The 27904-nt window shown below is 34.4% G+C and overlaps 1 protein-coding gene across 1 annotated transcript in view; it reads right to left on the reverse strand.

Annotated features, from left to right (window-relative positions):
* Positions 1-27904, reverse strand: part of PACRG (parkin coregulated) — a 260326-nt gene that overhangs the window by 111387 nt on the left and 121035 nt on the right. Inside the window, exon 4 of the mRNA XM_050894568.1 lies at positions 3282-3453. Within this exon, the coding sequence (XP_050750525.1) occupies positions 3282-3453 (172 nt within the window). The remainder of the gene's footprint in view (positions 1-3281; positions 3454-27904) is intronic.

Genomic DNA, 27904 nt, shown 5'->3' on the forward strand with positions numbered 1-27904 from the left:
GAATTTTACATTCCCATAATGACCACACAGAATTTAGGACAGGAGTTTTCCATTGACAAGCACATGGTACAATAGGCATCTCTCACCCTCACACCCTTTTTCCTGGCGATTCTTGGCTGGCTACAGGTAATGGTAGGCCACAAGTGAGTTTTAAGATACATCAGTGCATTATTGAAAGACATGGTGGGGCCAGACAGATCCCTCTATTCCCTGAAAATAAGGGAACTCTCAGGTGACCTACAGGCAGCTTTGCTTGCCACCCCAGTGGTGTGTGTCTGAGTTCTGTTCTGCTCTCTGCCACCAATGCAGTTTGTGATGTGGGGGAAATTAGCTTCCTTCTACCTCTTTACCTGTCTGCAATATGAAAATAATAATACGGGTCTTTCTGGCAAAGAAGATACTCTGCTGTGTGTTGTGCATCAGAACTTTCATAATACCTCTACAAAGTAGAGTAATATTTGCTATTGGCCATATATCTCAATTTATGAATCTTTGCTCTAGTTTAAATAACTCAGACAATGGGTTTGCCTACACCTTCTGTGAAGGGGAGTAAAAAGTCTTAACACCTTATTCACATTTTCTGATTTTGCATTTTTTTATTTTTAGTTGGATTCCTTACAAGTTTGACATATACAGGTGATTTGTTTTTCCTGGTTTTTATACCATGCAATGACTATATTTATAAACTATTTTATCGTGTTTTGCCACCGCAAGGTACAATATATTTTGAATTTTTATTTTGAGAAATCAAAATATATTTTGAACATTTTTCTCTTTGAGAAATCAATGCCTCCAACCTGAGACTTTTTTCTTCCTCTGAATTTCCAAAAAAAAGAGTGCTTTTCAATGTGACAAACAAAAATAAGCAATTATTTTTCAACTAAATAGCATTCTTCCATATTATTTTAATCATATTTCAGGTATTTTAGGAAAGAAACTGGACCTGTTAATTTCAATTGTCTGCCTATTCTTAGTCATTGCCTGTTTGCATAACCAGAAGAAAATTTGTTGAAAGGATTTGGGCTCACAGTAACCCACAGATTCATTAAATAATATTTTCATCTTTAATGGTATAGTGTTCAAAAAGTGTGAACTTTAAGCAAGGACAGGTGGAGGATAGATTTCTCCTTAAATCATTAAAATATAATACAGAATTCTAATATTTAATTTAAAATGTTTTTAGAGAGCAGCTCTTTACTAGTATTTTCCTTTGATGAACATGCAGGAGAGGAAACTGCTTTTAAAAGCATTCTATCTGTAGAGTTATTTTTCTGTCTTTCTTTTATCCCTTTCCCCTCCATCATATGTATTACCTTGCCTAACAATCAATTGATTCACTCTTTCACAGTACAAATATGGTAGTGGTCTAGAAGAAGACTGGTTAATCAGATATAACTCACCCAGTGGGACACTTTAGAGACAGTAATATGTGTAAAACATAGCTGAGTTTATTGTGGATGCCGCTGAGTCACAGAAATGTATAGCTCTGACTACACTGCGATATTACACAGTCATAGCAAATTTAAAAACTTAAAGTACACACTTTCAGATTCCTTGCGATGGCAGTGTCTTTTTTTAATATTAATATGGCTTTAATTAGGAAGAAGCCTTTATGACTGATAATACTGAGACACTTCACACATTAAGGCTGACACAGAAGCTTTTTTTAAATAAAGAAATAAGCACTGTACAATACAATAAAGCAGAACCAACAACTAAATTTAGCTAGCAGATTCCTGAATGTGTTCCAGTATCATAAATTATGACTTGATTTAAAAGACTATATATCAGACCCATATAAATATCCATACCTAGCAGTCTCTTTCTAATGCTAAAAGCTGTGTAACAGCTAAAGCTTCCAGGTAATTATTTCTAAGCTAGATTCTGGTCTCAGCAAGACTTTTAAATCCTAACTGAGTAGCTGCTGTCATAAACTTGCAGCCTTTTCTGAAGAAACGATTTCAGCTTTCAAAAAAAATGATACTACCAGAAATATATTTGGGTAGTGTTGGAAATACAGATTTAAAGAAATTACATGATTCCTCTCTTTATGTTTCCCTTTTAGAGAAAAAACTGTAACATTGTTTTCATAACCTTTCACAAGTGTCACTTACAGAGTAACCATTCTGAATATTATATATTCCTTTTGACATTTTCAAAATCTACAGTACGATAGAGATAATGACATCTATAATTAATCTTTTTAAATGGAGAATAAATCGAATGAAAAAAACCACAATTCTGACCCTTCCAGCACTATTTTTTCAGTATTATCAGGCTCCAAACTACATTCCCTTTCCCCTTTTCCAAAACTGTATTTGAGTCTATTCATTCTGTATCACAAATACAATGACTCCTTTTTGTTCTCTATTAGCATGGATGCTGAATTGTCTCAGGACAAAGGACAGCAATGATACCATTACTGATCAACGATAAAACAGAAGCCAAGTTTAACAAATGTGAGCATCTATTAGTATAGGTGTAGCATGCAGACTTAAGAATTATAATACGTAACTAAAGAAGGATGATAGTTCAGAATAATATCTCCTCAAGGTACTGATCTAAAGAAACAGGAAAGGACAAAACAATATATCTGAAAGACTAGGTGTTTCAAGAAAAGAAGTTTTCGTTTTAGTGGTATTACACTTGGAGTTTTAGTGGTATTACACTTGTATTAAAATAATTTATTACCTTTCACATAATTTTTCTACAAAAAACTATGTTTGGATATATAAAAACTTCAAAGTTAATATTTTTTTAAATGCCAAAATTTTACATACAACATTAATTAGTCAGGCAGAACTCCCAATTTAGATAGATATATGTATATGCAAAGTAATGAGGATGATGACAGATATCTAGTGAATAAATATAAGACAACTGTAGAATAAACAAAAGGACAAAAAGAAACATAATTCCATAAGTTTCATCTGTTGATTTCTCCTGTCATTTTAGATGAACTGGTTTATACAGTAATGGATTTATATGATAAATATACAAAATCAGATAAGAAAATGTCACTTCACATTTCCAAAGACCAAGAGCCACATTGTAATAAGAAAAACACTAACCAGACACTTTATTCTTCCAGATTACTGCACGTACCAGGTGATTGAAGGCATAAACCTTCTGGCCTTATACCTTTCAATTTACTCACGTTTGTAATAATCTCCATGAAATGTACAGCCTGTCATGTTTTATTGCTTAATTAGCAACTTGTGAAAAATCTACACTATAGGAATGCAATTTTAGGGATTTTTTTTTTCCACATGTTCACCTACTTTTTATTGGGATAATGAGCTGAGGAATGACAGGAAGAATCTTGTTTCCACCATGTTCCAGCATGTCATGGATTCCTTGACGAGCAAAAAACTCATATGGAAATGTCATTTCACAAAGCCCATCAAAAAACAAAGGCAGATAGTAATGATAGTCCAGCTTTTCAATCTCTACCTGAAAATACAAAATAAATAAACAAATAAATGCCATTTTTCAATACTAATACAATGTGATCAGGCCGACAGATAATTCATGCCATCTACACAGGTTTGTTTAGTAAATAATAGTTCATTTTGTATCACTGCAGAATATCATTGTCTCACATATGGTTTATGGCCAGATATTGAAATCCAGAAATATCAGACCTAAAGAAAAGAATGAAAATGAATATGCTCTTACATATTTTCACTTTTTGATAAGTCAGTACCAGATTCTGATATTCTTGCTTATACACCTTACTTTGGAAGTTATCCATAGGAATAAAACCAGCCATTTTAAGAATAACATTCTGTTTATTTCAGAAAAATCTGATCTTTACATCTTCACTTGGACACTCAAAAGAACAAATAAGAAAAAGAATTCTGTAACCAACAAATATCCAGCATGGCACAAAGATCAATATTTGTACAGAATTCCCAACTTTCTAGAATATTGACCTAATTTTATTTCCTATTAATTTCAGGAGCAGAATTCTAAAGAAAATCCATGGGTCTCTACTGAGAAAAAAGGTAGAGAAATTAGGTACCTATTTCTATAGGAATATCCCTCCAATCCTAAAATACAAAGTGTGCTAACCTTCCCAAGTTATAGACTTTGTGAGGGATTTTGCACGCTATCCTAGTTTTCTTCCCTTTTTCTTCTTCTACCCATCAGCACTCTGATGTTACATACACTCAGGGTAGCCAGAGAGAACCAGAAGTTGTTTGCTTTCAGCCTGTCAAAGCTCTGAATACAGCTAAGAAGTGACTCAACAGCAAAGCACTTTCTCTAAACAGAATATGATCCTCAAAATCACTTGGAGATCAGTCCATCTCTTTAGGCATCCACTTCCATCTTTAAAACACTGCTTAGCTGCTACCCTATTTTTTCAGTGAGATTATATTTTGGAATTGGGTAGATGCTTCCTCCTTCACACCTAACAAGCTTTGTCACATAGACCAAGCTGAAGCTCCAAATATTCTAAAAAAAATTTGTCAGGTTAAGCAAACAAATACCCAGCCCTTGATTTGGGGCCAGTAATCACATTCTCACTTGAATTGTGGAAGAAAAGTCTGAAATAAAGCAGCCAAGAATTGAACTTGGGTTTTACACTTCTTGGGTAAATCCCATAGTCAGCAAGCAGCAGACATACATTCTCTGTTTGCAACCATGATTCATTTTCCTCCCTGCTTGACTCTGAGCAGATCTGAATCCTGGTCTTGCGCATCTTAGCTACTGACTTGACTGCTTCCATCTTTCATGTTGAAACTGATCTATCCACGACAAATAAAAAATTAATTGGAACAGATACTTGAAAGTAAGCCCTTTACATTTGCTGTGAGCATCTCACTATTGGCAGATGTAGTGCCAATTACATACTTACATAGTCTCACATGCACTGATTGTTAATCTCTTATAGGAGACTAAAAAGAACAATTGTGTAATACCTATTCACCTACAAGAACGAAATCAAGTCCCTGTAATGAACCATGCAGAAGAAGGAACAAATGAAACCCACATTTCGTATTTTCACACCACCATATACGATGGCTTCTCTGTAATTTTTGCTCATTGGCTTTTTGTTTCACAAGGAAAAATGCCTTTATCAGATGCCTTTAGGGTCAATATTCCAGGGTCAATTCATGAGAAAGTTAAAAAATAACTATACCAAGCAACTATGTATGAAGATCTTTACAAAACAAGAATCAGAAGACATTTAAATTCCTAAATTGATGCGGTTTGTATTTCTTGAGGACATTCAGCATGCTACGGACAATACTTGTGAGATGGTAAAAGAAGTCTGCCCCCAAAGTCACTGACAACAGAAGACAGCAATATAGCAACTACAGACTTCTGGTGGCAAGCCTAAGTCAGAGGCCAAATTGTTCATTCCAGCGAGAAACCTGTATCAGGTAAGAAGTGGCCAGGCAGTCAAAAAATCATTGACAAAAAAGCAGGACCAAGAAGAAGCAATTTTTTCCTGTTCTCTGTCAATAGGACAATAAGACATCCTTCACTATTTTTCTTTTTAACTTATAACTTGTAGTTTATAAGATTATTAGATTGCATTTTTTGTTATTGAACGTTCTAGTTTCAGAAAATTGAATACAAAACCTACAGCAGCTACCTGTGTCTGGGGAAAGCTTTGGATGTCAAAAAGAGAGATACAATTAGTAATGTGTGGGCTTTTTTTGAAACTGGGAGGAGGTGTTTCACAAGGAAAAACACCTTTATCAGATTATGTCTTTTTTTTTTTAGAATCCATTCCTTACACGGGTTTTTGTTAACTTTTTCAAAATTACAAACTATTTCCATGGAAAAATATCCTTGATGGATACACATCCATGTTAGATTACTGAATCAGGATTTGCAACTATTATTTTGCTCAAAAGACATATAGTAGAATCTCTCATTTCTTTTCTCCCACTCTTCACTAATATCTCCTTTAACTTTATCTACCAGTTATTTTTCTTCCCAAAGATGTGATATTTCTGATACTCTCAGCAATTTTTCTCAGCTGTTCTTTGCCCTTGAAATATGCTTTTTCTGTTTCAGATATAAAGAAAGCTTATGTGTTCAAAAGCTTGTCAATGTTTTTCAGTGATAATAACTGGTCAATAAAAGATGTTACATTTATCTACCAACTCCGTCTTACAGTTATACATTACATATACATAGGAATGATATATTAACTTTAAGGTGAGTATGATTTCTGGGTTTAAAAACAAATCTGATTTTTACACATGACACAAAAGCTTTATTATGAAAAAAAATCTCTACAAAATATAGGTATGACAAGCTGTAGATCATAAAGCACTTGTGTGTAGTCCTCACTTCTCAATTAGTTCCAAAGCTATAAGTAGCTGGCAACTGGCATGGCTCTGAAAAGGACTCTGATTTCTAACTCATTTCTTGAAGTGTCAGCTGTCCAAGCATACAGCCAATTTTTACTTAGCATTTTGTGCTCTATAATAACTCCCACAATATGGAAGCCAGAAATATTTTGCCTTACATTCTATGGTGTGAAACCCTTTCCTTCTGTGTTTACTGTTTAGCTTTTAAAAGTGGCTATTATACAGCTGTTCAGAGAAAAATGTGATTTTTCTGTTTACACCCACAAAATTCTTTTGTTTTTCACTTCCACCCACAAAAAATGCTGATTAAAGCTCAAATTCTTGGCAAAACTTGTCCATATCTGACAATAATGCTGCAACTATGGATTTTAAGAAGAAATCTCACAACAATTATTATGAACTTCTGTACTAGTGGTTTGTAAGTTGTGAGAACCCAGCCTCTGAATTTTCAGTAAATAGGCCAACTAATAAAAATTGATATATTACTATAAAATATGATCACACGACAAAAACAACCGTATTATAATCAGTAAAATCTTCTGTTTCATGAAACTTCCATGCTACTTATGTATACTACAAGCTCCCTAGCTGAAAAAGAAACAATATACAGTTCATAATTGTTGTTTTATCAATATGTATAACCAATGCACAAGATGGGAGGAAACTAATGGCAGCATCGCAGTTAATTTGTCCAGCAGAAAATCTGTTCCTATGAAGCAGCTCATAGTGAGAGGCAAGTCTGCTGAGATAATGAAAACCCAGATAAAGAGCCCAGGTTGTAAACAGTAAAAATAAGTTTCATGGCTAATCTGCCTGTTAGATAAAGAAAGCAAGCTATGTGAGAGAACTTAAGGTATAGAAGTTTGACAATAATGTCATTGGCCTTTCTTAAATAATCATATTTGAAGTAATTCGGTAATCTATAAGTTTACCTGAGTTTTAGGAGGTAGTGTTTAAGATACATAAACAACTTAGTTTTCCATCTCATTTCCCACAATTGATTACGTAATACTGTATGTCTTTGATATGATTATCCAAAAATTGGATTTGATCTAGAAACATTATATCTAACTGTTTATGTACTCATTTAACATCTTTATCTAAGGCATTAAAATTAGGTATAGTAAAAGAAAACTCTGGAACTGTTGGTTTGATAAGGACAAACAGGAGTTTTTAATATAGTAACTTTGCTTATGGTACTTATGGTTCAAAGCTCAGTCCTGCTGTTGCATTTAGTCCCTACAAGTTTTCCAGCAAGAAATTATTCTCTTTTTGGTCTGCTGTATTTCACCTTTCAATACATACTGAAGATCATACTACAAAGATTCTCTATTGAAAGAGTTTTAGTCTAAATTATTACTTGTGTCCTATAAAAAAAAAAGAGGGAAGTTGTACCTTTATTTTGCATTCTGCAATGAAATGATAAAATACTTATCTTAAAACAAGCGGAAGATCATCAAACTTGAAGAGAAACAGATAATGGCAAGGGAGAAACTGGATAAACACCCCAACAGAAATCTTTTAACTCAGTAAAACTAAATTTAGAGCCTTTTTAACATATTCTGTAGATATTTAACTTCCCACAACAAGTTAAATAACAAAAGAAAATATTTGCCTCCCATGGATAAATTAAAAGAAGCAGTAATAAGAAATGTTTTTGGAATGTTACTGTACTGGTTATCTGAATTCAGCTCTGAAATACCACTTCATGTAAAAAAAACCCCAAAATACAGAAATGCTACATAGATAATAATTTTGAATTTACTGCATTCCCTATTACCTCCATGTTATTTACAAGAGTAATGCTGTCATCAATAAAAATAGTTGAGAAAAGCTAGGGAGAAATATTGTTCTATTATATTTTATACAGCAAGATATAATTCAGTTTTCCATAGTATTCTCTATATCTTGGTGTCCTATTGCTCTTTTAAATGAAGTTGGAACACAGTAACATTTAAGTCTGAAAACACTGAAGAGGAGTATGATATGAAAAGGTTCGCAACTATGATGCACATCGTAAAGTAAATGTAGTTCTAAACTCTTTTCTCTTTCTCATTTTAGGGTCATGTAATCGATAATTATTTTCTAGCTATTATTCCTATCTGCACAATGAGGTTCCTTCTACATATAGCTCCAAAATGAAGCAATACAGCTCTTTATCCCTGCAGACTAATTGCCTCGTTTGCCTCTCTCCCTCATTTTGCCACTGCTTTCTCTCAGCTGACACTGGTGCCTAATCCACGTGGATTCTTTTCAAATTATGGGGAAACATAATAAAATGCATCCACTTACTTTTGGCTCATGCTTGATATGTATGAATGAGAAGCATGACTGAAACAGAAATGGTTTGATCAAAATTATTTGGCAATATGGCAAAATCAGTCTATTCATAACCTACTGTAAGGAACAATGGCTAGAACTGGATATGATCAAGACCTCTGTAACATTATTGAAAATCAAATACTCAAATTTATGTCATTACAGCAGACATACTCCGCAGATATTATTTGGAGAACAAATACTAGCAATGTGATGGTCCTGCATATGATAACCAAACATTTTCTTTTCAGTTGCCACACCTGAAGGTGACAATCTAATCTTACTAGGGTTACTGAGGTGAGGAAAATTAATAGCCAACAAGAAGGCCATTTTATTCCCTAAATAACTAGAGGATCAATGATTGGGTGAGAAATGGGGGCAAGGAGAAGGAAGATATAAATTTGTGTAAACCCCTCCCCAGCTAGAGACGGGGCAAAAACCCAACCTGAAATCTCTTCCTATAAACGCAATCTAAGAATTAATTTTTATTTAAGAAATGGATTCTCAGCTACATGTGTGAATTTCCAACAGTCTGTGAGCTATGCCATCCAGAAGATAATCTAGGACATTTCTCAGGGGAGGGGACTCTATCCTTGCATTTTCATAGATCTTTTTAATTGTACTGCCTGGATTTAGATTTTATAAATATACACTTTGCTGATAATACGGATCAGGCAGATCTTGCCAATATAGAGGATGGTCAGCATATCATACAGGAAAAAAAAAGGATGACAAAAAACCCCTGGATTATGAGATATAGGCCTTACAGTATGACATGCAATGTTAAAGTGACAGACTAATAGCAAGGATTTCTGCTACAGTACAGGAGTTCATCAATGTGATATAGTAAGACAGAAAAAAGAGTTGAGCAGACTAAGTAATCATGAGCCACAAATATGATGCAGATATGAAAAGGGCAAATATAATTTAAAATGTATGAGACACTTCTAGTATAGATAGCAAAGCATTGATGCTACTACACAAGGCAGTTGTGAGAGCTCACCTGTTATTATCATCAATTTGCCCTAATATAAAATATCCAGATTTTATTCCCATTAATTCTTCATTGGAAATAACAGGGACAAACAGATGTATAGGAATACCCCAAAGTGAAAAAAGTAAAGGAAATTAAGTGTTAACTTGTTCTTATTTATTTGGATTCTGATCACATTAGATTATCTGAGGCAACTGATTTCTAAAAAAGCATGTAAAATATACTATTCTTCTAATACAGCAAATAGTTGCAGACTACGCTTAAAGGATTGCTTTCTCTTAACTGATGAGGCGCATTATAAATAGAAGATGAATGCACCCTGAGAAAAGTGCTCTGTAAACATGACTCTGACAAATGTGGAACGTACTCGTGAATTGTTTGTGTGAAGCAAATAATGGACCACACAATAACCTCAGTGGCAGACAGAAGTATCTCCACTACTTCAGAATGTACGCTTATCTAGTCACATTCCTCTTCCTGCTCAAAGACTCGCTGACACCTTGTTAGACACACCCAATTTTTCAAATTTTTTCCTTACATGATTTATTAATATGTTGTAAGAGTTCCACAAGCACAATTAATGTGAAACTTTAGATTAAGATAGGCATTATTTCTCTACATTTTGCTAATCTCTCTTATTTGCAATTGCCAAACAATATGAGCATTACATATGTGTAAAGATAATTTGCACTTATAATAGCCATGCAATATTGTATGTATTATATACACCTACTTTGAGAGGTGAATGGGAATTAACGACTCCTCAGGGGTGCATAGCCCCGTGGTAGATTAAGTTCCACCCTCAGATGCAACATCTGAGAAATCCCCCACAGCTGCACTCAGGCACCAGCAAGAAGCAGAGGACAAATTCTGTTCCTTCACTATAGAACGCACAAAGGATTATCATTGTGAAGAAGAAACTTCCAATTTTGCAGACACTTAATTGGACACCAGTGGACACCTCTTCTCTGAAAAGGAAAGCAAAGAGGATAATACTGTCCCAGTAATAGGTAAGGGCAGGAGGCTAGGTAGAGATTAATCCTCCGCTCTCCAAGGCAGAGTTTGAAGGTAGAAGGACAATAAGGATGTGGCTGCAAGACTCTCCCACTACCTTTTTGAGGAAGACATTGATCTTCGTTTATTTACTTTGTGCAATATGTAGTTCATTTTAAACTTTATTGGAAGAAGAGTGGACCAGTTTGTCCATCCCAACAAAACACATACAATGCAGTATGTCAATACAGAACTAATTTAAAATTGACTTTTTGGAAAAAATATTCATCTTTTGCTCAAAGAATGTTTTCTACCTTTTTAATAAGATGAACCCTAACACTCATGTTATTTTTCAAGAATTCATTGTGAAGGTAAATCAGGAGAGAGTGTGAACTGATTCTATCCCATTTGGAAACCTAGTGGCCAAGTAATTGTTTTCTTATTTTTTGGCATTCATTTCCTTTCTCTTTGCCAATTATTCATGCAAAGCTGTCTGTCAAATTAACTTCAAATTCTTTGGTTTTAATAAATATAACACAAAACAGAAAAATTAGAGATAAACAGGAACATTGGGACAAAGGCACATATAAAAAAGTGTCTGTGTGAAAAGTTAAAACCAACTCTCTGAAGATTTATTTTGTTTTAATAATTAAACCATAGCATAAAATACCAGAAAACCTTCTACAATGTAATGCACAACTGGAATTGTCCATCCATCCAATTTTGTCGTAAGTTTCAGACATACACATAGTGAAAAACTGGCAGTTTTATGGCTTTAGAAATTGTGGAAGCTTATAAAACATGTCATTAAACATTATCATTTGCATTTTGACACACAATATTTTTTTAAAATACAATAAAAATCATGAAACCAAGTGGCTCAAAGGCAAATTAGAACAGTGATTTTTCTACATTAAGAGCATTGTATAAGACTTCCTATCAGCTTCTGACTCTTGACATTTATCTCTAGGCAGGAAAGTGGGCAGAATGGCCATAATAAATAGAATAAAATAGTGGTATTGCGTTCACTCTCCCCAACAGAAAAGAAGAAGAGATATTTCTTCAAATGATTTAAGGTGAGTCTACATTAATATCTTACTTTGGAGACATTACGCAATTTCAAAGTTGATCCAAACAGGGAATAGTTGCATTTTGCAACAAAAGCAAATGTGCAGCAAATGTGTTTCTGTATATAAATGTGATTAAGCTATTTCTTTTTTTAAGCTTTTCCCATTATTCCTTTATTCTAAGCACAGTAAAGGGCTTACTGATGGTTTCCTACAGGAATAGACATGTTATAGTCTTGCTCACAAATTCCAAAAATGTGTTGCCATGGGGGATTTCTGAGCATTGCCAGAGGAAAAAAAAAATCATAACTATAATACACCTGTTCCAATCTGCAAGTTTTTAGGTTTTATTCCTATACCACCAACATTGGAAAAATTCTTCCCTCACACTTTATTAATCTCCAATGATGTAACTGTATATTTGTGGATAACATTATCATTAAGCAAGGAAAACTGTACAAAACAAGAAGGAAGACATAGTCCACACTCTATTCATTCATTTCTTATTATACAGTTAATCTTATTGATTTCACACAGCATTTGGATAATTCTCTTAATGAGAACAACCTACTTTAAAGGTTGATTTTTTAAAAAGAATCTATACTTCTCAGAAGTATAATCAGAATCCTACATGCACAAGAGCCCAGTGACTTAACTGGTTGTCTCATAAGTTTAGCAAGAAGTGAGAAGCTGGTTTACAACACTAAATTAAATACTTGCTTTTATGAAACAGGCTTGCTAGACCAGAGCAGAAATCTGTAGACTGTACTCTGCAGATTCAGCTTGTTGAAAGCAATCTAAGGCACAGTTTTAAGAGTCAACAAAATAATAGATAAAGGATATCTGGCTCTGTAGATATTGAATTAGGATTTCAAGAAGCTTTCAATAGAGTCCTTTTCAGGAGATTATTAAGTTACTAGCCACAGGAGGCAAAAGGAAGTCCTTTCATGAATTAAAAGCTGGTTACAGTAGAAGCAAAAAGGCTAATGCTGGAGTGCCCTGGGGATTAGCAGAAATGACACTGCTTAGTATATTATCACAGGTCACAAAAATTTTAAATTAAAAGTGTTACTCAGAATGATAGAAATCATGCAATAATGCAAAGAATTGAAATTGGCTGACAAAATGAAATGATTTACCAGTGTGGTAAAGATAGAATGCAAGATAGAAAAGTAAAAACTATAAATTACTTTTGCAACTTACAATGCTGCAGCTTCTGGTAATTGCATTGATTAATATTAAGGCCAAATCATGTTGATAACTATGCAAACATATAGGAAAGGTGGTTCTTATTTCAAAGACTCGCAGTTAACAGTCTGGTCTGATTTGTAAAAAGCCCAGCCTGAGGCAAAGGTCAACAACATAGGTGGTATTAAGAAAGATTACTTTCTAATATGGGTACTTTCTTGAATAAAAGTTTTTAAAGCCACAAAAAAAATGAACACTTCTTTAAATTTAATTTTTGTGATACTCTTTTCTAACTGCTATCATCTTGAATCTTCTGGAAGCCATGAAACATTCTGAATTGTGGAATACCATTTTGTAAGAAGACTTAAAGTGATACATACAGTGCCAGCCAAGGAAAGATGATAAAGATTTTTATGGACTCGAGTAACACAATCTTCTCCAAGAGCTTCAGGGGAGAAGTTCATTAAGTCCATATAAAAAATGAGGCTTATTTGGGAGGAAAGTGAGAACAATGAGAACAGTTCTCTGCCTCTAGGTCTGGAGCTCCCCTTATGAGACTTGCTCTGTGCTTGCTCTGTCAGTGGAATGAGTCCTACCTGGTATGTTCTCCCCTCTGAGGGGAGCATTCCAGGAGGAAGATGTTTGCCACAGAAGGTCAGGTCATGCTCTGGTGACTCAGTCTGGTTCTATTAATGCCACACTGGCACTGCAATGTGCCACATTGGCCTACTTAGGAGTTCTTGACTGGAGCTAAATAAAAGTTTCTGCTCACTGAACAGAATTATCTGAGCTGTCACAAAGAGGAGTACTCCTCACAGAAACTTGGTGGGCAATGTCACCTAATTTTGGATTAATTTAAGTTTGCTACTTTTGGTTATACCCCTTCCACAATTAATCCAATGGACACACAGAAGCTGAGATCTACAATATTTTAAATGTATATAGTAAAATCTAAATGATTTATAGTATGGGTTCAGATGAGGCAATAATTTGTCACAGCAAATTGTGTTACATAAAATATGGCAAAGCAAGTCATTACTGTCAGCACATTTGCTGAACTTACTTCTAAAAGGAAATCAACACAACAATATCAGTTTAAAAATCAAAACACTGACATCTAATCAATCTCTTGCCAGACTTAAACTATTCAATTTTAAAAATCAAGTCACAAAGGTAAGAAAGATGCACAAACTACTGGACATTCCTCCACTTCCTAGAAGCCCTAGCATAGGGCTCCTAACTGAACTTTATTTTCATACTGATTAAGCTTAATTAAAGAACAAATATGTGTAAAGGTGACCCAATTACTCAGGACTTCTAATTGTATATCTCTAGAGCTAATATAACTAAGTAACAAACCAAATTTCAACTGAGTTCAAGAGACTGTTTAATTTGCACCCAGCACATTTTGCTCAGTATATGTATTTTAATGTTATTTTATGTAAAAAGGCATCACAGTAATATTTAATACTATTTAGGATATTACTTATAGTGAAATGTATAAAAACTTATTTTTCGTGAGGGTGGATAAGGTTACTCCAGTAACCAGAATACTTTAAGATGTGCATGCCTCTTTAACATCTGAATTCTTCACTCTCCTGGAATAGATTATTAGACACCAGACAAAAAACACATTTCCAGTATGGTGAAGTCAAGCATACATAAAAAGTGTCTGACCTACCTTGTGGCTTCTTCAGAGCCACAGGAACTAGATTAAGCTCTGTACTGATTAACAGGACCTCTTAAAGGGGGAAACTTTAGTTAAGTTCCATCATCCTTACTGATGTTTAAGACTGAGGGATTTTCAGAAAGTACCAAGAAGCTGTAAGGGGTCTCTGTGGTGTATATTGACAAAGTAATTGCATAACTGATTGTCTTTTGACTGACAACTCTTGAAAGTCATCCCCCAACTTTGAAGTGATTTAGTGGTACATCCATTTGGGAATCTGTTCCACCGGTGCAATAGGCTCGTTTGGTTCAATTTCCCACATACAAAAATGACATTCCTCCCCAGGAAATAGCAATATCTGAACATTTCCAGATAACCATCCAGAATCCAGAAAGATACTAAAATACATTGGGACAGTTACCATGAATGCTGTATATCTAGGCCAGGAACTCTTGCATCTTACCAACAAAGAAGTTATGCAATCAAATCTTCCTGAAACGAGTTGGAGAAAGCAGGGCTACAATGTGTGAATCTTCACTAACTTCAGGAATCATACAGAGCAAACCCAAAACATTCTCACAGCCTGTAAGTGTGTCTGAGAAGGAGCATGGACCAAGAGCAGTTTTGGAGCAGATGATTGTCTAAGAAGAAGAAGTCAACCACCAGAAATCCTTTGTCCCATGGCCTCCAAGAGTCGTGGAAGATGGCTTTGAAGTTACTTCACACTTTTCAGTCATGGTCTGGTGGAATGAAACACCTGAGACAATGCGCTAGCAATGCTGAAAGGTCCCCAAAGGTAAACTGCAGACAGGTGAATCAAATACTAAATGAACCCATTCCAGAGCCTCAGAAATGGAAGGGAATACTGCACCATCTGCTGGCTGATACCAAACACTGTGAAGGTGTTGTCTTCTCTATTTCAGGAGTGAACTATGAAACAAGATAGCCAGGATATTATTGTAAATTTCAAGGTCAGATTTTGGAACAAACTGATCGGGCTACCATAGAAAAGTTAAAATCCTCCCCTTATGAAAATCAATGTTATTCCAAATAAGTCAAAACTCAAGACTAGCACATAATTTTCAGAACTGATAACCTACAGCGTGACTAATAGATGTGTGCATGAACTATATCTATACTTAAAACCAAAACAGGGTGGGAGTCATTCTCTGAGCCCGACGCACAGTAGTGTGGAAGACGTCATTTCTGTACAGCTAAATGCTTTGATGTACAAAACAGGATGGTTGCCTTTAAATTGTACACTGTGGATAGTCTCAGTAGTTGCTTATCCTGAATCATGGACAAGCATTATCTAGGCAAATAAGCCCCAGACAAAATCATACCAGGGATTGTGCTATCTGCGTACTTAACAGTGCTGTGTCAATGCTCAAGGCCATACTATGACCCTGTTAGTTTTCTAGGATAAATGTGGAGGTTGGCATGACTTACACAAACTGAGGTGGAATGAAGAACACAAATACATTTGCAAAAAATAAATCAATAGAAGTCTGCTTGCATAACTTTCTAATATTATATTAACTATATCAAAGCATATATGAGCAAAATGTTTGGTGCAGATGTATCACTCAAGACTATTAAGCAAGTTGAGTTGATTAGACAATATTACTTCTAAAAGGTTAAAAATAAACCCTGCTTTAGGAGGACATTACAGTTGCTTGTGGCATCTGACATGGGTGTCTGTGAAATGAGTCATTGAACACAACTGTTACATTGATGGTGTCACTGAAAATGGCATTTCACAGTTGGAAAGATGTCTTCAGATGTCTTTCAGTCAATACATCCATATGATCTTCGCTGATTTTTTTGGAGATCATATGTTGCCAACAAATTCAACAGAAACTTAAATATTGAAATTATTCATTTGCTTCTTTGTGGTATATTCATTTACCTGTGATAATTTATCTAGCTATAGTCATTTGGATTTCTGTGCAAAATGCCATGCCAGCCCAAACAGAAATTTTCTTCAGGTACTGGATACAGTGTTAGTGTTATGGTAACTAAGTACACTCATACCAATCAATCAGATAATTCAAAAGATCTTTCTGAATTTGGCACCCATAACAAACCTACTTAGGTATAAAAAATATGGCACTTAAAAGGGGCCAACTGTTGATCAAACACTGACTTAAGACATTGAATTTAGAAACCTTTCCCCATGTAGTTCTGATTGCTTTATTAAGCATTTATTTGCTCTTTCAAGAAAACCTTTTTCCAAACTGTATTCATTTCAGCAAGATAGAATAAGTCCCTGGAAGGAAGGAGTAGTTTTGGTGAAATCTGGATGGAAAATATTAAAATGTACTGCAATACCCAAGGCTTTATTTTGTTGGGTTAGAAAAGTAACAGACAAAATTGTCTTTGAAATTTAAAATATAAAAAAGCTTCTGTAATGTGGGTAAACCCAATGGTCATTTGCCTAAGTTCAAGTGAAATTTCTTATAGTAAAACGTATTACCCTTACCTAGCAACTGAATGAGTTGGTAAAGGATTATTTTCTAATTAAAACCATGACTAGCAACCCTACTTTCAATGTCAGAGTATGGGTCTTTTTCTCTTTGGCATAATACATTTTATGTTCTTTAATTATACTTCTTTTGTTTCAATGCTAAATTTATCTTGAAAATTTATATTCACATGCCCTGTAATGCTGAAAATGTATAGTTTTAAAGGTTCTTAATTTCTTGTTAACGGAGTCCATATTATTGAGAGTCTAGATAAATTTAAGAAGGAAAATTAAAGTTTATGCTTATTATAAGGTAAGGTATGTCATGTATGTATTTAGAAAGCACAAAATATTGTAAGGTACGCCATTTACATTCTGTTTCTGTGTAACTGAGGTACACATCAGAATTGCCAATATGAAACATGATAGCTTTGTTTATATTGTATTAGTGCACTTTTCTACTTTAATAGTGCTCTTTAATACTTGAAACAACAAAGAAACTATTCCAAATTCTTTTCCAAAGATCCCAGAATCCTTCTTACATTTTGTGGGTCTACTTTGTAGGCATATCTATAGTCTTTATGGAAATCAGTAAAATATTCTTTTTAAAATGTATGTACTTAAGGTCTGAACATACTGCAGATATTGTGGCAGCGGTTGCCAATATAAAATCATACAGACATGAATAGACAATGAATTGAAGATAAGACAATAATATTTTGAATATATGTTAATAATAACAACAGTATTTTCAATTTGTATAGCAAACTTAAAAATTGTTCCTAATCAACTCCTTTCAAAAGCAGAAGACATTAAGAAAACAGCTAAATCTTGCATTCTTAGCTCAAAATTAGACTTCTCCCCACAAAAAATGGGGATCATGTTTACTAAGGTTATTTAGTATGCTACCAGTCTGCCATAGCAATGCTTTAAATTAGAACGATCCAGCATACTGACTCAAGAACTTTTTTTCAGGCTAGATGAATCTCTTCTGAAAATTATGGGAAAGAAAAAACTACCACAGAGGCTCAGATAAATAACAACAGTAGACTATGGCAATAATAGTTTTGGTTGATTTTTTCTTTTCATTGAAAGTAATACAAAGTGTAAACCAAAGGCAAATTTGTGGAAAGTAAACTGAACTTAAGTAAAACAATTGCTAGCGCTATGCTTTATTATCTCTGCTAACCTCAAGAATTACATTATACAAAATCCAGTATCACACAGTACAGCAAGTTAGAGTGTATTTCATAGGATCATTGCCCAGTTCTTTGTCTTTTCTATCCAATTTATCAGTGAAAGATGAACTGTGTCTTCCAGTGTGTTGCAAACTGAATTTGAAACAAACAGGTTTTTATAATATAGTTTTTACTAGATGAAATGAGATCAGGTCATTTGATTTCTAAACTGTCCTTGAAAAATACACTGAGGAGGTCAACACATCATGTTGTATCTGTCTGTAAGTTATAGTATTGATATGCATTCTACATATGTATCTTTATACATTTACTTAATAAGATTTTTGATTGATACTACTAAGAGTTTTGTGTTTATGAGAGTTCCTAGATTCACTAGGAATGCTGTTCTGTTTTCACATTGACCAGAAGAATAAATGGCAATAAATTTTGCAGAGAAAACTTGAGAAATCACGCTTATACATATGATATTTTTTTCTTTTCAAACACTTTGTTGGCCATAGCTATATTCATTCACAGTTAAATAGCATAGATAAATAAGTAATATCAGTAAGTTGGACATAAAAATTAAACGGACTAAAACCAATGTCAAATCTAAAGGTAAGATTACAAGCTTAAAAAACACCTACTTGATTCCCAGGTCATATGAAATAAAACTATATAATAGGGGGAGAAAGGAAGTTAATGTAGGTAAAATATGCGACTGCCTTTGGTTTGGTTTACATTGTTTTGTGCGTAAGTCCTATATTGGACTAGTTTGTCATGTCAGTACTCACAGTTGATTTATGGTTGATATGGTTTTATGACCAATTTATAGTCATGTTCTCAGTTCTCAGGTCCTATGTATTTTTGTTTGTTAATAGGGTTGTAGAGTTTGGGGTAGCCCTATTAATGCAATCATTCCTATGCATATATTAGAGACTGCACCCCCATCTCTAAAGGGAAAGGAAAGTAACTTTGAAAAGCAGAGGCTGACAACTAACATCTGGTCATTATCCCTTTAATTAATTTTTCTCAAATGCAAACATCCAGAAGCCATTAAATCCTAACAATATAAATTCTGCAAATCCATGCAAAGTAAATGGAGGGTGTTCTTTTTTTTTAAGTAATCTTCAAAATAAAGTTAATGATGATGGTAAAGACCTCTGACTAGCAAGGCAGGATCATTGAAACCAGTAGAAAAGCTCACTGCTACAGTACAGATTCTAATGGACAGACAAAAAAGGTCTCAGGATGGAAGTAAACAACCAAAGATAGCTAAGAAATTAGAATTTTTATTTGAATACTGGGATATCCTAGATAGGTTTTGACACAGGAAATTAATGTGAGAGCTGAACTCCTCAAAAATAGATGAAAATGCAAGAGAATTTGTAGATAGAGTTGTTCTAAATTCAGGCACTGCTAACATCATCAAGTGCAGAAGCTTCACAGATACAAGTTTTATGAATATCTCCTAATCAAACTATAGTCTGAATAAGATGAGTAGACTGATGACTGATAAGTATAGACAGACTGGGAAGAAATGTTTTAAAAATTATGCTTTGGAAAAATAGTTCAAAGGCAATACATAGGAGACTAAATACACTATCACTAATCAATTTGAGTTGACTGAATTTGTAGATATACTGATCAGCTAAGCTAATATATTACAGAGTGGTTTTGCACAGTAGAGCTTGATAAGACACACTGCTAAAGAATAAATAGACTTCACTAATACAATGGGGATCTCAAGTTTTTAGAAGCCTCAGCAGACAATGATCATGCAATGAAGAAATTCCTTGTGCTTTTTCTTCCACAGACCTATTTCCTTAGCAATCACTATAATGTGGTGTGTTTGCCATGCAGTATAGTGTAGCCTTAGCAATCTTACTAGGAATTCTGCACTCATTTTAGAGAAAAAAAAAGAATAAAAAAGCAGACAGGCTATCACAGACTGAGTCCCAAAGTAGTAGCACTACACTTGTGCTTTAATCACCCAAGTTATCCCACTGTCTGCTTAGCTACCAAAATAGTGCTATATAATGCAGAAAAATGCAAATTATGATCTATTTTTTTAACCTTTATACAAACATTTTGAATATTGGTGTATTTTATTAAAAAGTGATTAAACTTTTTGCACAGCTATATCAATTTTTACATTGTTGTAATGTTACTTCAGTAACTTAATTTGCTGTCTGGAAGACGCAGTGAAATAAGTGGGTGTGTCAGTGATAGATTTTTCTACATGAATTTCTCTTTGGACTAACCTGAGGCATTTGCCCAAACCAGTACATTAGCACTGTCTGTATTGTCTCAGCATTGGGGCAGAAAATTAATTTTGCTGTGTAACAAGCTAAAAACAAAAGCTTGTCACTACAATTTTTTCCCAGATTTTCTTTTTTGGGAGTATGTTTTATGTGTCAATGAAGGCTTACTTGTCACCCTGCTGCAATAAGCTTCCAGGCTGCTTGTAAGCTCAGTTGGGATTGAAATGTACTACAAAGGCTAATATAAACATATATTTATATGAAATGTAATATAAATCCAAGAAGTGGAATAATAAATAAGAAGGAAAATTGAATCTAATAAAGATTTATATTAATAGCTGTCAAATGGGCTGTGGAAAGTAAACTTGAAAACAGGGTGCATAGACATTGCTGGAACACTATAGAAAATCTATGACAATACTCTTTTTTATTATTTTCCATAGCATCACTAAGTATCAGTTATGCCTAAAAATACCTCAAAGAGCCACACAACTATCCAAATTTCTGCAGGAATCCAACAAAGTTTTAAGTGGGTAATTACTCAAAATCCTCTTAATCAATTTTTAAAAAGAGTAACAAATGTTTTCATTATTTGAATAATCCAAATTATATTTGATGATAGACCATTCAGTGGCTGCTACAGTACTTACAGCTTTGTTTCTATAATAGGAAATTCAGTAAAATCAATTAAACCTTATGATATAACAACTTCATCTAATCACATCAGACAAGTATTCAAGATGGATATTCTCATAGAATAATGAACACTAAAAATAATTAAACATATTGAGATTTAAGAGATCATAATCAAATTTCAGACTTAATACTCTGTTAAGATTGATGTTTCTGTTTTTATCTCCCATGGCATTATCATTATAACAAAAGATGTCTTCTTGAGAATACCTAAAGAGACCAAAATAAGATTTTTAATATTTAGATACCAACAGTTTCCAGTGTAAAAAAACATTCTATTCCATTTTAATAATTGAAAATTATCTCATATCATATGCAAGGTCTGGAATTTCCATGGAGAATTAGGGGACATGATGTTAGGGCAATTCTCTATGGGAACTGGAGACAGAAGTTTGTTTTTTTATAACTGAGCCACTAGTTCAAGCTTCAATAGTCATCTGTGCAAACTCAGTTGATGTTCCTAGTTCATCATCACAAGTAAAGTGAACTTGTCTGGCAGTCAAAGGATGATAAGTATGACCTATCATTTCAGAGGATTAATTTACTTTCTAAGACCAGAGGCCATGTCTCCACTTCAGATAGAGGTAGAATGGTTAGGGAGTTTGGCACACACTGTAACCCCAGAGACTGTTACTTGTGCACATGAGCTCTGTGAAGAGGAAGTAGACAGTGGAAAAGATGGAAAAAGAGAGTGATAATGGCTAGCAGGTTTAAAAAAAAGGAATGTAAATCTGCCATTCTGAGTCAGAGCAGCAAACTATCTCATGTCTCATATTAGCTAATACTGATACTTCAGAAGAATGAGCAAGAAATGGCTGTTAAAAGCACGTTTCTCTCCAGCACTGATGAACGAACCTTATAAGCAGGATGTGTGTATCTTTCAAATTTTCAAAATTTTATTTAACCAACAATTAAAGTTCTGGTTCTCGATATGAATTATTTTTTAGCCTCAGTGGTGTTTCCTGTAAGGATACTTTTAATTGCATGAGGATTTCTTATGCATTGTATAATCAACATTTGATCTTTTCTTAATTTCAAACTTGTAATCATTGTAGTTTCTCTCATCACTATTTAGAAGTATTTTGTCTGCCAGTGAAGTATGCCCTCAAATAAAACTACAAGAGGGAAATTTCAGGCCTGTGACAGTAATACCCAATCCTTCAATTTCTAATCCCCAGCCAAACTTAAGTTCTAAGGCCTGTCCAGTAACCACACTGAGGCTGTGACCAAGGCGTGGTTTAAATTGCATGTGAAACAAGAACAGCTTCCAGCTCCTCAGCACTGGATAATTCTTAGCTACTTCCAGACTCCACGTTAGCGAGAAAGTATGAGGACACGTACCATTTCCTCTCTCAACTTCCACCCTCCTTCAGAGGGAAAGGCGCCTAAACAGGAAGGCTGGACAGCATTCCCTGTAAAGCCAGGCCCCTCAGTGTCCCAGGATATACTGTGGCAAGCACCTATTTCACAGTTCAGAAATAACCTAAGATTGTACCATCACATTCATGATAGTTTGCTTCAGTGACCAGTGAAGTCTATGGAAATCCTTGTTGATGGGTCAGAACCTAAGTCCTCAGCTTATTCCAAAGGCTCATTAACTACACTGATTTTGAAATAATGGATTATTGTCATGTATTTACCAAACTGATGTACCAATTTCATGGTACAAAGGAGACAATTTTACATGAGCACTAGCTCCATCATGGTTCAGTCCAGGATCTTTCACTGAAAATGGATATGGTGTCTAATAAATTTCATTTTGAGAGCTCTCACACTCTTTGTGAGACAAGAACAGTAAGAACTCACATTCCATCTTCCTCTGTTTGTGGCAAAACTGCCTGAGTAGTACTGGCTCTATCAAAACTAGTTTTTGGAATCATTTAGCCAGGTCTAAGTTTCAAGTACAAAGGTTAAGGCCTATTTTTTAATCAAACTCTGCATGGTTGATACTGCATTAATAAATACATTTACTCATTTGCATAAGAAGAGAAAATTCTTCAACGAGTAATCCCTCTGAAGATAACAGGTGAGAACATTGAAACTGAGGCTATTTGTATTATTCCATGTTTCCTTTCCTTATAGTTTTCTTGATTTCCTTATCTCCTGTACATTGTCAGAATAACAATTCTAAGTCTTTAAAAATAGCTCTTTCCATGTCACAGTGTCTTTAGCTCCCAACAGTATTATTTTATCATTTTATCATGAGTATCAAAAGTATCTTAACTACCATGTTTAGGAGGTAAAAAAAAAAAAAGTCAAGGATTACTAAAAAGTACATCTGAAGGCAAAACCAGCTGCTGCTTCTTCATGTAACTTTGGTCAAATACATCCCAAGTAACCTCTGTCAAGTGAAATACTTAGAACTGACCTCTTCATAACCTTATGGGCTCCTCACATACAAGAGTATGCTTATCTTACAAAAGGTATTTACCATTTTGGGAAAAAAAATATTTCTTGCTGTCATGCCAAACATATTCACTGCAATCACACTAACACTTCAGTTTTGAATTCAGACTTCCTGTCATCTTCAATATGCCAAAACATTGCTGTTTAGCTCTAACACACAGTAAAGATACTCACCAGAAAAAAACAAAAACCACAAAATAGAAAAGGGGAATTAACGAACTATCTGTTTGGTGGTAGGGTAGATTTTATATTACAGACAGACAGACAGCAAAGCCATACTTAATCCATCAGTTTGCAAACAAAACAAAAAATAACTATAACATCTATCTATACTATCAAAAAAAGTTTCTCATTAGTTGTCAGCTCAGAGTAACTTCAAAAGCACTCCCTGAACATCCAATAATATCTTTCTGACAACCTCCTTATCTCTTACAAGCTGTTGTGAGAGCTGAATCAAACCAGCATGTCATGAAAACTGCTTTCTAACACTGTAAATCAAAGGAATCACATGCGTCTGATCAGTTAACTACTGCTTTTCAGATCATCACAACAGGTTAAGTTTATAACATGAAAAATATCATAGACAGAAAATCTACTTCTGTCACCTGAACCTGGTTTTTTTACTATAAGAAACACCATGGAAATATATTAAAGATTATTTAAATATACAATTCAAAACTTCAAACCTTTCTAACTGAATTGTGATTTCACATTTCCACATTTAAACACTACATTTTGAAAGCAGAGTTAGGAAATTATCTTGGACTAAGCTTTCACTTTCCAGTTCTTTCATGTGACATATTACTAGTATCTGCATTCACATCTGCTTTGTAAACATATTTGCACTGACAGCTTCCTGAACACATTGCCTCAATACAAATTCAGGCTGTGAAGGCTGAAATTACTTAAGTATTTATTACAGAACACTTCAGAATTCAAGATGAAAAGTCATATATTTGTGTTTAAATATTTTCACTTGTAGAAAAGTAGGTGGTATGTGAAAGTTTCATTTTACCTTGGTTTTGTAGCTTTTAAATTTACCTGAACATGGAAAATATTTTTTTTATTTCTTCTCTGCTCATATAGAGAAAGAGAATAAGGCATAGCACATTGGACAAAATCTCTCTGTAAGTCCAAGACCAATGTGACTTTTGAGTAATAATTATGGTACATTCCAGACTATACAGAAGACCATTACACTGTGGAGCCCATAAAAGTCCACGTGTATAAGTATACAGATGTTTATGTACATTCCTTCCTTTTTTTCAACAGTGCACAAAAGAAGGCGGCAAGGAAAGGAGTTTCACCAAGATTGCCGATCATGGTATAAAATAGTCTCCAAATGACAGAGAGAGTAGGAAACCACTGACATGAGCTAAGTGGAAAAAACCACCTTATTTGTTGAAGAAGAGAGTTTCACATCCTCAGCCCTGCAATCTCCAGAAAATCTTCATTAGCCATGGCACAGTTCTAGAAATGCCCCTAATAAGATCCTCTAGTTTTATTCAGCCTGCCCCAACCACCCACCACGTCCGAAGGATTTCTCTTTAATTCATCTGTTCCCACATAGAATCATAGAATCATTTAGGTTGGAAAAGACCCTTAAGATCATCAAGTCCAACCATTTATAGTATTTAGTAACAGAGGAAAGATCTAGATTTGGTAGTACACATCTAGCTGATCAAACCTTTTAAAAAATTCCCGATTTTTCAGGAACAGATAAATTCAACAAATTTTATTCCACACATTGTGGATGTAAATATTAGATGACAGGCATCTGATTGTTCATGCCTTCTGAGAGTTGATATTGTCAGCATTATTTTTTATGCTTTTGAAATTCAAGAGGTTTTACAGAAAGGTGCCAGCTTCAATGCTATCAGTAGAACTCTGCACAACTGATTTCATGCTTTGTGAGTCTCATCTAATTTTTCCTTTAATTCACTTCTGTTTGTGGTTTTACAGCCTCTTAATAAAATTCTTCTAAAACTACTAGCATACAGACAGTGAATGTGACAAGACAAAAATTAAATTGTGAAATTAATACTTTCAAACATCTGAAACTTGAATGCCTGAAATTAATCTGAAAATCTGAACACCTGAAATAAACAGCTTTGTAAACGTGATTCCCATATCAAACAAACAACATAATTGTTGATGTTGTTAGAAAAGAAGTTTCAGCACAGCATAAGATTTCTGTAACTTCAATATGCATTTGACAGTAAGCCTTTAAGGGTTGCAATAGTTTTAAAAATCAAGTGTTTTCTTTTAATTAGTATTAACAATGCTTGAAAGACATTTCTTTATTCACTGAAGAATCCATATTGCAGTGATTTAATGACACTTCGTGACTGATATAAAGAGGAATTTGTATAATATGACCCTCTATCATACAGGTCTGAGAAAAAAAATCTACCCAAAGGTAAAAATAACTTTTGCAGTCATAAAATTCTATACCTGCGGTTACACTGTGTCCTACAATGCCAAGTCCTAAAAGGCTTAAAAGAATCAAGAAAAAACCACATATATACACATATCCACATGCTGTTTTCTTCAGTTGCTATTATGTTCAGTAGTTTTAATAACTTTTTTAACTCACAGTGAAGTTAAAGATGAGGTAACAGGTTGGATCAAGCCTTAGAAAAACTCTGATTTTTAAGCTACTTCCTTCTAAGAAACTGTATGATCTCTGTGGAAGTAACAGCTTTTCTGAGTATTGTTGTGGGCAGAGTATATTTCGTGTTTGTGTGTGAATGAGGCAGGCCAGTTTTTGAAGGAGGTATCTATAAAAGGACAAAAACTCTGGTGTATATGTTCTAGGAGAAAGCTTGAAATTATGCTTTTAGTGCAGAGTGAAGGCTAAAAAAGCAGGTGTCATGAGTAGAAGCTGTTTCTAGTTGTTGAATTCTCCTAGTGTTTAGGAAAGCAGGACTTCACACTTTCTTGTAAATAAAAAAAATTGCATTAAAAACATGAACTCCATTAACACTTTTTCCTCCTAGCTGTAAAGATGTGCAAAATGTTTAACTCTAGTTAATCACTTTGGTCAGAAAACATAACAAACAAGTAATGTGTCTAACTGAAAGAGAAATATGTTTTACATGACATGTAAATACACTTGAAGAGAAACACAGTAAGGATACTCATAAGCAAATGAAATAGCCCAGTGGTTATCTTCACAGTCATATAACACTGTACTGTCACGCAATATACTTATCAAAGGATTCATATAAATTCAAGCTGAATAGAGACAATAAAGCTTTGAGTAAGAAGATACAAAATGTTCCTTTATATTATGCACCATCTCTCATTTTAAGTCAGAAAATGTCCAATTACCTCAGTGAAGCCTTCCACTTTTTTTTTAATTCACATTTCTCAAGCATGTATAGTGCAAAACCTTACTCACTAACTCTGAAAAGAAAACAACACCAACATAGGTTGATTTGGATCACTGTAATACCACAGAACAAATAACAGCTGGAAAAGATGGACAGAAATAGGAAGTTTCTTCCAGCCAGTTTGAGTGGCCAGCTTCAGTCATTCTACAGAAATGATCCCCCAACGCAGATTTATCTAGATCCAGGGCTAAACTCTGGTATGGGTGGGCGGGTGGGGGGTGCTGAATGTTTGTTTGTTTGTTTTGTGGCCAAACAACAATTGGAGTGAACCAGGATACACTTGAAATCTAGAAAGGCAAGGAAAGAAAAAATGTTGACTAGAAGAGGACCAATGGAGGTCTGTCCCCTGGGTATAGCCAGATACAAGCAAAAATTCTCCGAATATACCGGCATTCAGCTAGTTCATTGACAGTGAGCTGGACTTGGGCATGCAGATCATGAGGGCTATAGAACTTGCTACAGAACTGAAATAATTCCTTGTGAAAAAGCAAGCAGCTACTAAAAGAAGATACAAAATGTTTATTACTCTTTATATAAACTACTGTCTAATAAGTTTGGTAGAAAATGTGACACCATTACAGTTTATATGAATACTTAGAAAAGCAATATATTTGTTTTCCAAACAAAATAAGTTTACAGTGGGGATCTAACTACGGAATATATACTATGATTTATTACATAGACAAGAACAGATACTGCTAGAAATACCGTATGTTTTCCATCAGGCACATTAAAACATGATTTCCAAAACTGTTTTCGTATGGAGCAATGTCTACCAAAAAATTCATTAAAATGGTTTCGAAAATTGGTTCTCTGGAATTCAAGCAAGGGGTTTGAAGAGACAAGAAAGTAAGTGACCTCATTTCATCACCCCTCTATTTTACTCCTGCAGAAAACAATGCATTGAATCCAGGTTTTATTTTTGGTTCTTTACTAAGGTTT

Source organism: Gymnogyps californianus, chromosome 3, assembly GCF_018139145.2.
Source record: "Gymnogyps californianus isolate 813 chromosome 3, ASM1813914v2, whole genome shotgun sequence".
NCBI lineage: Eukaryota > Metazoa > Chordata > Aves > Accipitriformes > Cathartidae > Gymnogyps > Gymnogyps californianus.